Below are 11194 nucleotides of genomic sequence, written 5' to 3' on the forward strand. Positions count from 1 at the left end.
ATACCTTGTTGCAATGCTTTATAAGTCGGGTTTTTAAATAGGCATTCCAAGCCTATTTTTAAAGTCGCTTCAGACTGTTTCCATAGAGGACGGATCTCAGCAAAACCAAAACCCCAGCTACAGTACATGCTGTAAGAGACCCAGGGAACAACCCTGTGAGAGTCAACTAAAAAAACAAACAAACAATTAAAAAATGCAAACCACTGCAGCTCCTGCTTCCTGCAATGAATCTTTCAACCATGCGGGGCTAGATTGTCTTTTCCTGATGTTGTGAAACCTACTGGAGTTCCTTTTTGGCAAGGCAATGCCCAATAAGAAACAGCACCATTCGGATAAGGATGGACTAGATAAACAGCCTCTCTATCTCGGTTTCTTTCTAGTACGTTCAGTCAAAAGATGGTTCTTCTTTCTCTGAGATCCATGAATACAAATCCTCTACGTTTTAAAAACGTCTTTTTGATGCTCCTGTGATCACTGGATAGCATGTGTGTTTATTTACTCTTTTAAATTATTATTCTAGTAAGATCCCATGATTGTCTTCACAGTGTTGCTACCATTTCACCTTGTCATTTATAACAAGACTCCGTGCATTTCATGGAGCATTCTTTGCTAGGGTCATTACAGGTTTGTTAAATACTTTTAAGTTTCAGAGTCCCAACACGATAATTTCCCCATCTCTTCAACGGGGGGGAGGGGAATAATAATAAAAAAAATCTGAATGAATTGTTCCTCATGCCTCAATAGGACTGGCTACCATGCTGTTTGGTGTATCTGGGAGCTGAGAGGACATTGATGCTACTTCGCTTCCGGTAGAATTGGAACCTGGTCCTCCTTCTGAAAAATTAACCTGCCCAAAAGAAAATAAGAGGTGGGGAGTGGGGTCACAAATGTAGTTACAGTTATCAATTAAAGGCCCGAGAAGAAAAGGAGATACAAATACATAAGCAATGGGCATCACCCAGTAAAATCAAGGTGAGTTTTTCCCATTGACTTGAATGAGGTTTGAATCAACCCCTAAATCAATTCACTGAGCAAGGCAGATTTCTAAAAACAAAAATGCGGGGAAACCCCCACAACTGTTATTATTGAGACCTGTTTTGTCAGGTCTTTTGAAGGTTTTTGCATTCGAATTGTTCAGGAATTCGAATTCCCAGCAATATGTTGCAGTCAATTATTTAAGAACTTCGTGTACTTTCTGCCATAAAACTGCAGAGCTACTTCCCGCTCCCCGTTGTTACATATATAATAACAACTAGCACAAAGCTCTATGAGCATAAGGGGTCTTCTTTTCAACAAGCCATCTTCCTCCATGAGAGTGAGGGGGACTGCATGGGTCTCTATTAAATGCTGGCTGAAACATTACTGTGCGGCAGGGGTCAGATCTTAGTCTTATGGTGTCCATAATTTGTGAACCTAATCATAGAATCTTCTAACAAAGAAGGTGCTAACTCAGTTGTGGGTGTATTAGAAATGTTAAAGTCCCTGCCTACATTTCAGAAGTTTGCACCAGCCATTAGACTGGGTCCATGCTACAAAACACTCCTGTTGTATCTATTTTTCTGTATGCTCTTTTTTTTGGTCAAGCTGACATATAAATACAGGGAAAATGTTGCCTCCTAGTTATAGCTCAAGATATTGAATTCTGTTGCTAGACCTAGTACCCACCAAGACCAGTCTACCCTGAGCTTAAAGATCTTCTGTTCCTTTAACTCCTAATAAGTAAATCAAACAAAGCAAGTCAGTGTTTTGCTTTGGTTTGGTTTGTTGTCCTTTCCCTGCCCCCCAACCTAATGGAGGGCTTGATTTAAGCAGGGAGACTAGAACATGCTCTAGATCCAAGACTATCTGTATCACAGCATCTACGCATCAGCTGCTAAATTATGGGTCATTCCTAATGGACATAGTATTCCAAAGAGAACAAATTCATTCTTCAACATCACCAAAGGAGAAAGAAATAATAAAAATGAGTGGGTCACTAAGGGGAAAGGTCTGGACATGTATATTGGTGCCAGAACACTTTATTTTTGTTTTCAAAATGATCGTTTTAAAAAATTGCTTGACCAATCAAAACATCTATGGTAATATTTCATTATTATTTGTTATTATGGTGAATCACTAAAAAACCATATACAACGTACCTTAGTATTTTAAAGATCTGGTTTAAACACACTTAGGCCAGGAAATTGAGTTAAGGTTGAACTTCTGTCCTTAATTCACCTTGTTGAGCCTAAGTATTGCAGATGATATGGTCCCATATGAGCTGCCAAATGACGTAGGCATAAGGAAGTGAGTTAAGAACAGAATTTATTCTTAAATTTCTGTCTTCTTGTTGGTTAAGCCAGTCCATTACTATATTTTGCTTTTGCATGTGACTACGTAATAACAATTCCCTTTATAAAATAAAAGAATGCAGAAGGGTAGATATAAATATTTGCCGAGAAGTACATACTCAAAGAAAGATTTACACTTCCCCTCCATCCCTGTTTTATGAATCTTCTCTGTCTTGCTGACAATATATTCAGATTGTAAAATTCAGTTCTATACTACACAGGCTTTTAAAAAAAAAAAAAAAAGTGGACCCAATGTTCGTAATTGCTGTTGTAAGTTTACAAAGAGTAAAATGATAAATTGCTTATATTTTTTACTGCGTGGTCTCCTCCATAGAGTTGCTTTTAAATTTTATGGCTATTATTATCTTAATTACTATTTCAGACTCGGGTTTAAGGGCCTGATCCAAAGCCCACTGACATCAACAGAAGACTTTCCACTGAGGTCCAGTGGGCACAGGATCAAGCCTTACACTTTTTTTAATACTATAAAATGGCCTATTGCAGTAAAGTAAATATCAGGAATGCAGGTAGAGCCTCGGGTTCACCACACTCAGCACACATAGGCCCCGGGTAAAGGATACCCAACATTCTGTCCCCGAACACTTTAGCATATTCAGTCTGGGAACTAGCACTTACTAGCTGCTGAAAAGCAGGTTGATCTATGTCACTCTGCAACGCGAAGTCACTCAGTACTTTCCACGGAGGCTGGTAGCTCTGCACTTCCACTGGGTTCGCCTGTAAACCCCCATCGTGTCTCTCAGGGCTAGCAGCCACCATAGGAGTTCCCGTCATCCCTTGAATATTCTGTAAACAACCGAGCAAAAGATGTTAATGAGCTCTGTTAACTTTATTGTGTATAAGCGCCGAGTCAATAAACTGCTTTTCTATCTTATCTATACAGTCGCCTTTATTTACATAGTTAATCTGCTGTGAATGTCTCACCCTAGTCTACCACAGGCCAGTCTATTTCTGGATTTATCACAGTGGAAGCTGACTTTCTTTCTCCTTAATCCTTGTATTTCTCCATGCCCGGTTGCTTAAAAGGTTATTAACCACTTGCACCAAATACCCACGGCCTGACGATGCGCGGTAAAGACCAAGAGACGGTTAACTCCTCGGGATTGCTATTTTGCACCCAGGCTGGCTTTCCTGGTGACCTTAGCTGGATCGTATAACCTCTAAGCCACCAACCTCGGGTGCCCGAGTAGCTTTGTGTATTCTAAATGCTGCGGCTGTTATGTGCAAAACGACTCGGAGCCTGGAGGAACGGGGCGCTGATAACATTGTGTTTTCCTGCTTTCTAACCCGGGGAAGGGAAACTCCTGGAGTTCCACTCGGCTGGGCAGCCGTATGAAATGGCCTAATAGTCTTTTCAGGCCAGTCAATATACTGAAGGGAGAAGGCATCAGCGGCCGCTTGTGTCTTTCGCCGACAGGAGGAAGGCTATCGCCTCACAACGCCAATGGGGGGGGGTTGTGAAATGGGAAACGGTGGAGGAAGGCACCTTGGTTTTGCTAGTTTTGCTAAGACTTGCTCTCGAAGAGGATTATATGAGGGTGAAAATACCGTGACTGGGGGGGGCGGATTAAACCCTTTCCTTTCCGTTTGTCTTTTGCAGTGGCTTATCTCCGCCCCTAGGCAGGTTATAACACAGAAAGCGTTGAGAAAGCTGCATCAGATGTGAGGGTTGGGCTGTTCTTGAAACCCCTGGGAGGGGGGAAAAGTTCCTTCTTCTGTTCAGGAGTCCACCGCATTTGCAAAATGTATCCCGTGCAGTGCTCGGCTTGCGGTATCCCCGAAACGCAGAGGGTGGCAATTCACACTGCACTGAAGGGACTCTCCCCCGTACGGAGGCCTTAGCCCCACAAAAAGGCGTGTCCCCCGGAGCAGGCGGTGCAGCCTGCTGGCTGGTTGCTAGCATTGACAACAGACAGGGTGACTCACGACTGACAGTCATGGGAAGGCAAACAGACTCCTACCCCACCTGTACTGTCCTAAAAATGAAGGGATCCCGGCATCAGCGGCGTTCATCCTCCCAGACAGCCCCACCCCCCCACCGCAGGCTGGGCAGAGGGGTCCCGGTCCAGTTGCAAGATCAGAGGACCATTTCCAGTTCAGGACGGCCCATACCATGAGACGCTCAGGCTGCAGCCACTTACCGTTTTATCATTGGGCTGCTGCTGCTGAAGCTGCTTCATCATGATGCTCCTTTTTTTGTCCTTGCACCGCTTGTTTTGAAACCAGACCCTGATGACCCTGGGGCTGAGGCCAGTCATTTCCACCAGTTGCTCCTTCATGAGGGCGTCGGGTCTGGGGTTGGCTGCGTAGCAGGTCCTCAAGGTGTGAAGCTGTTTCTCATTAAGCACAGTCCGGACTCGGGTGGTCTTCTCGGGCTGCTTGTGGACGTGGGGTCGAAGAGCGGGCTGTCTCGCCGAGATAGGTTCTGCTGCAAGGGAAGCGGGGAGGAAGGAACAGGTCCTCTTAAGTAAGGAGGAGAGAAGCTGGTGGGAGTCAGCTTTCTGGGACAGGTCCCTACTGAAAAGGCCATTCGGCTCTGGACTGTTGTTCTCTCCCCTTTGGGGGCTGATGGATTCACCCCACCATTGGCATTTCTTACCCTACAGATTTTTTTTGGGGGGGGGCGCGAACAAACAGAAGATCAACCCAATATTATCTCTGACGAGGAGGAATATGTTACTTCATAATAAACACGGGGGGTGAGTGTTTGTTTACTCTCTGAGAAACCACTAGAGCAGATATTTAGCTTGAAAGTTTAGGAGGTATTTTGCCCCATTTGTTTGAAATTGTCTAGACTCTATCACAGCACGGTCCGAGGTCTTGAGCACAGTATCCCGCACCGGCTCTCAGCAGTTTTACACCAGGCTTCACCCAAGCAATAGGAAGCGTACATCGTAGAAATCCTTGTCTGTGAAAGGCACCTCCCCAAAGCCCGAGAGAAGGAGCTAGTCGGGAAGATGGAGGGAGGGTCAAGGTGATATGTCACTTTGTGCCCTGCAAATCTACAGGCATTGCAAAGTCATAAAAAGGACCGGGGAAAATGGCAGCTGGTTATTTTCATGGAAACCGCCGGGAAATGCTACCAAGCGGACAGCCTCAGATGGGAAATTAGACATGCATCACTTTGCTTTACTGCGGATATTCGTACTTTCGTCAAACACGTGGCTGTATCAGAACGTTCTCAATGTCACTCGGCCAACAATAAAGGGGAAATGTACTAAAAGCTTGGCCAAGGAGCGTTCGTTTTTTGTCCTGTGCAATCGGCTTTCTAAGTCTCCGGTTGTACAACAAAACACCAAAGCAGGAATTCACAGCAAGATCCCCAAAGCTGGCAAGTGTTGTAACTGCAGACCCAATAGTCCTTGTAACAAACGCACAAACATGATCTGCAGAATCTGTCCGAGATTCTGGAGTGCTTAGGTGGCTGCTACATAGACTCAGGTCACTTGAAAACTGTTCAGAAGAAGAAACCGTGCCCCGGGTAAACGTGGCCGGCGTTGTAAACATCCCTTAGCCTTAGTTACCATGCCAAGCCTGTATTATTTCACTTTATTTGTTTGCGAAAGATGTCCCCCTTCCTAAAGTTTAGTTTCTGTAACTGCCTAATGCTGACGCCGAAAAACTACAAGCGTCAGTAAACCTGGACGTCGGGTCCATTCTCAAATTGCAACGCAGAATGTAAGATGAAATTCTCATCAACTCACATAAAACGTCTCAAGAAGGCAGAATCACTTTAAAAGGCAATTAGTGAAGATTAGCTTGTTGACAGTTTTAAATTACAGCCTAAGAGCTCGCCTGTAGTTATTCTCTCTCTTTTTGGACCCCCTTTTCGGCTCCTATTTTTGAAACAACTTATTTCAAATATTTCCGTAAAAAAGGACGGGAAAAGCTTTGTGATATAACATTGGAGTGCCATCTACACATTGGATCACCCCTCTGTCCAACTTTCAAGGAAGGAAATTTATGCTCCAACGGGTCCCCTCGTTCTCCCAGGCATCTCCTTCGACAAATGCACACGCAGTCCCTGGGGCACATATTTCCAGAGAGCCGCTAGATTTCAATGGTTTAGTACTGGCTAATACATGTGAGTATACCAATATTCATAAAAACACTACATATAGTAGTAGGTATATCATGTTTATACACATATACAGGTACACACGCCTAGAGGGTATTAGTGTGTTTATATAACACACACACACACACACACACACACACAGAGCGCTAAAATGGCACGCCTTTGGATCTATACACGTGTGTATTTTCATATACACAGGTGCGTGCCTAGCTATTTTGTGGTTAAATGTACCATATGCTACCATTGCATTGGCATCTCTACGTGTGTGTGCGCGCAGGAGCGTGGCTACATCCCGGATCTTTCTAGGGGAAAGCGCATCCGTGTGTACGGACGCAGAGCTGGAGGCCCTGCCTGGCCCTACACGGTACACACGTGTCCCGCAGAGCACGCCCTGCCCCTGTGTTCACACGCCTCTCTGCCGCGGGGCTGTGCAGCGCCCGCAGCCAGGGGCAGAGGAAGGACTGGAACAAAGCCCGGGCCGCTGCCGCTGCCGCCGCAGCAGCGGGTGGCTGCCCAGAGCGGCTGTGGCTGGCGGTGGCAGCGGCTCGCTCCCTCCCCCACAGCCGGAGGAGTACCTGCCATCTGCAGCGGTCTGGTGGGATGCAGGGGGCTGAGCGGGTCCCCGGGCCCCAGGCTGGCCCTTTCCACCACGTCGTGATCGGCTCGGCAGAAGAGGCCGTCCTCCCGCAAGGCGAACTCGTCCCCCGGGATGAGCTGGCGGCTGCAGGCCACGCAGCGGAAACACTCGATGTGATACACCTTGGAGCGCGCTCGCATCACGAAGTCGTTCTTGCTGAAGCCGATGCTGCACTTGGCGCATTTGATGCCGTATAACCTGAGCAGGGCCCGGCCCGGAGACAAGAAGGAGAAAAGAGGTTTCACCCCGGCGCTTTGCAGCCCCCCCGCCCCCCGGCCCTGCTCGGCTGGCCGCACGCCGCGCGCTAGTTAAACAATCCTTTACAGCCCAGAAGCTGGAGGGGGAAAGGAATAAAACGGATTCGGTTACCGCCCGCGCCCAGATCTCGCCGCTGGAAAAGGCAGCGGAGCTCTGCCTCGTACACACAGCCCCCTCCCGCTCCGGGAGGGTCTTCCTAGCCCCCTCCTGCCCCGCAGCCGCAGCTGCCCCGCCAAGGGGGCGATCGGGGCTGGCGGGGGCGGGCGGGGGACGCACCGGGCGCTTTCACTCGGGACTCGGGGCACCTTGGCTGCTCCAAAGCTGGAGGAACCCAGTGGTGCGTGATCCGTACAACAAAGGCTGGCTGCGATGACAGAGGCTGACACCCATTGTACAAACACAAACCTACGAGCCCCCCTTTTTTTGAATGAACCCTTCAGGAGTCGGCCGCCTCCTGCACGCTAGGGCTGCCAACAGCCAGAGCTGAGGCTGGCCCTTCTTTGAACACCGAAGAGGAAACTTTTCCAGGCTCTCAAGAGTCCCTCCACCTTCCGCCTTCTAGCTGTGCCCTAACTTTTCTCTTCAAGAGCATTTCCAGCCCTGTTCTTAATTCAGCCCTCGCCCCCACAAGCACCACCTCAAGCTGATCGCTCAACCTTCACGTACAAACGAAAGGAAAACTTCCTTACTGGCACCTCAACCGAGCACATGAGTCGCCTCTTTGTTTTCTACATCTTTAATAGCTACCGTGTTGTAGCTTCAGTCCTCTTCGATACGGAAAGGGGTGGGAGGGACATTTCAGGTAGCAATATCTATCTACACAGAGATATATTTCTATTAGCTGCAGCTCGGAGTCACATTTCACAGCTCCACAGTGTCTAGGTAGCTACTGAATATTGTTTAGCTAACTTGTTTGATTTAAAAGGCAATATAGCATAATACTAAAATAATATGCACACATAGGCATATTGGTGTTCACACACTCCTAAATAGTTTATAATATGCACGCACACCCATAAACTCTTTAGAATGAATCCTGTGTCTGTGTTCTGCGTGCGCCCCAATACATGCAGGCGTTTATACCTTATTTGTGTGCGCGCGCTACAGCGCACTCAATGTATGCGCAGATCCAAAACCTGGGATTGAAAATTAAGGAAAGTACTGCTCCGCTCTCTAAATATTATAGTTTTCTAGGTAGATGAGTTATTTTTGAGCGTGTACAGGACAATTTTATATTTACTAATTCAAGTCGGCTCGCCCGGATAGCACACCTTTTATTTTAAATAATTTGAACAAATGAAAATTGTTTTGCAGCAACTTGTCAAAGTTGCAATTATTTGCTCATCAAGGAAATGACCAGCTCATACTACCAAGCATTTTTTCCCGCTTTTGAAACTGGGAAAAAAAGTCAAAGCAGAATATTAAAAAAATAAATAAATCAAATCAAATCAAAGAACAATTCCGCTCCCAGGTACGTTTAAAAGTAAAGCCAAGAAGAGTGGATTGTTCTGAGCCTTGCAAAACTTTGAGGAGGGTAATTTCACAATATGTGGCTTTAAGGAATTAACTGATATGTTCATCAGAGGAACTCAAGAGGTTTATCCTAATTCGGAATCAAAATGAATCTAAACAGACGTCTTAAATAGGTTATATTTCCACCTGAAACTTTTTGTAACAATGCTTTGGCCATGCAGCATAGTTAATACAGAAAATTCTGCTACCCACAATCCTAGAAGATGACATTAAAGGCTGGCAGTGCATAAACATGACCCAAAAGCACAAATAATAAACACGACAAAGTTTTGCTTTGGTTTCGCTGTAGTGTTAGGATTGGCAACTCTCACATTTTATCAGTTACCAGATTTTAATGTGAGGAAGGAAGCAGTTCCATTATCTAAATATACCCAATTGTTCGCGAACAGATGATGGGCAATTTGATCTGCTCTGTCTAATTCATCAGCACAGATAAGATAAGGAAGAAAAGGCAGCCAGATATCTCCAAGGGGTTAATATTTAAAAAGATTACACGCCAGTTATTTTAGCCAAGAAACACTGGAATCTGTCTTTTGACCATACAAAAAGGGATCGTCCTTTAAAGGGAACTGTTAAACTTCACCTTCTGTTTAAAAACAGGCCCTGCTGGAAATAGATTGATTTGTCCGCTCGTTTTTTTTATTGCACACATGTTTGAAGTGTGTTCATTTTGTATATGATTTTGCCTTCCTGCACCTCGTCCAACACCACGCAGAGATGCATTTTTCAGGTCTCTGCCGCTCCTGAATAGCTATACTATTTAAAATATATTTAGATACTCTCCTGCTTTGTTAGGGTCACAGCACACACTGCAGGAAGTTGAGAAGTCCTTACAAACCCTAGCTGTTCCTGACTTTGAGTGTTTTTTATTTTTATTGATGGGATAAACTTGACTGGAACTTTTCCCCTTGTTCCTTTGGATAATTAAGGTAAAAAAAAAATCCATCTCCCTCTGCCTGTCTCTATACAGGAAAATCTAACCAAATAATCAAACAGAGTAAATGGCGTACCTGATATAATCTCTTTTACAGTAGGTTTTGCCATCCCTAACAAAGCACGTACAGGTCTCGTCCAAATACTGATTACACTCTGCACACTTCAAACACGCCGCATGCCATTCCAAATCCGGAGAAACCCTCAGAATATACTGATCGTGAATTTGATTGCCGCAACCAACACATAGGGAAATCAGACGTTTTTCTGAAATGAAAATAAATACATGATTGACTAACCGTTTACTCTCCTACAGAGATAAACACACTTTTAGTGTCGATCCCTTATAGGGCGTACTCTGGGAGATTTGGATTAAATATATATATATATATATTGCACTTTTGGATGGTAATTGAAGTGTGCCATCAAAACCTTGCCTCCCTTCGAAAGGAGGAGGACCGTCTGGTAAAATGCAGATGTGAACAGCCTTCGGTGTGGAGCTCCTCATTTTGCCAGCCTGGCACGCAACCCAAACTCCTTCGTTTTGCAATTTTTTCCCCTGGCTCCGGGCAAAATGCTTCTCTATCTGGATGGTCCGGGCTGCAAGCGGCGGAAGCTGAACGCGTGGGGATTTAAACCCCGCTCCGGTCCAACAGAGGGCTGGCTATGGAAACAATTGTCACTTGCTCCCCTTCGCCCGCCTAATGCTAATCCGCCTAAGTGGGCTAGGGGCTGCGTACTCAGGCGACTCCCCTGCAGCCTAACGCGAAGCCAGCTCAGGCTCCAGGGCTGGCGATGCCATTAAACCCTGCCTGCGCCCCAAACTTGAAAGGCGGCGGCGGCGGCGGCGGCGGGACTCGAGGCTACGGGAACACAAGGCTAGGAGGTTAAGACACGGCAAGCATGCAGGCGCGGCAACAAAGGCACCTCCTCTCCCCGGGCAGCGAAGTTCGGCTGAGCAGCTCCCTGCCTGACACGGCTACAACAGACACACCGACTCCCAGCACGGTAAAGGGGGGGGGGGGGGAAGCCTCCTTACTTTTTGGTGGATCTCCCATGTCGCCCATGTCTGTGCGAGGGGGGGTGGTCCACAGTGCAATGGTGCTGGGCGCTTCCCTTTTAAGACCCCAAAGTAGGTTTTAAAGCGGCGGCTCGGCAGAAAGGCGAGGCGGCAGCGAGGGGCTGCAGAGGCGCTTCCGGCCGGGCGGCACTGCCCTCCCTGGCGCTGCCCAGCCCGTCCAGTGTTGCCCGGCGTGGCGGGGCTGGGAGAGGCGCTGCGGAGCCGGACTCAGCGCGGAGCGGGCACCAGGCGCTTCCTTATCTCTTACTCAAACTTCTCTGCTCCAACTCGGCTGGCTCGCCATTGGCCTGACGTAACGCGCGGGGACGTCAAGCCTGCCCCGCGCC

General features: G+C 46.9%; 1 protein-coding gene across 1 annotated transcript; it reads right to left on the reverse strand.

The window, feature by feature from the left end:
* Positions 1–730: 730 nt before the first annotated feature.
* On the reverse strand, positions 731–10854 carry ISL1 (ISL LIM homeobox 1). The gene is made up of 6 exons (XM_074994293.1): positions 10827–10854; positions 9865–10054; positions 7002–7261; positions 4490–4776; positions 2967–3134; positions 731–847 (listed from the first exon to the last, which is right to left on the reverse strand). Exons 1-6 carry the CDS (start codon positions 10852–10854, stop codon positions 731–733), a joined length of 1050 nt encoding a protein of 349 aa, XP_074850394.1.
* Positions 10855–11194: the final 340 nt, after the last annotated feature.

The sequence above is a fragment of the Carettochelys insculpta genome, chromosome 5 (genome assembly GCF_033958435.1).
Source record: "Carettochelys insculpta isolate YL-2023 chromosome 5, ASM3395843v1, whole genome shotgun sequence".
Classification (NCBI taxonomy): Eukaryota; Metazoa; Chordata; order Testudines; family Carettochelyidae; genus Carettochelys; species Carettochelys insculpta.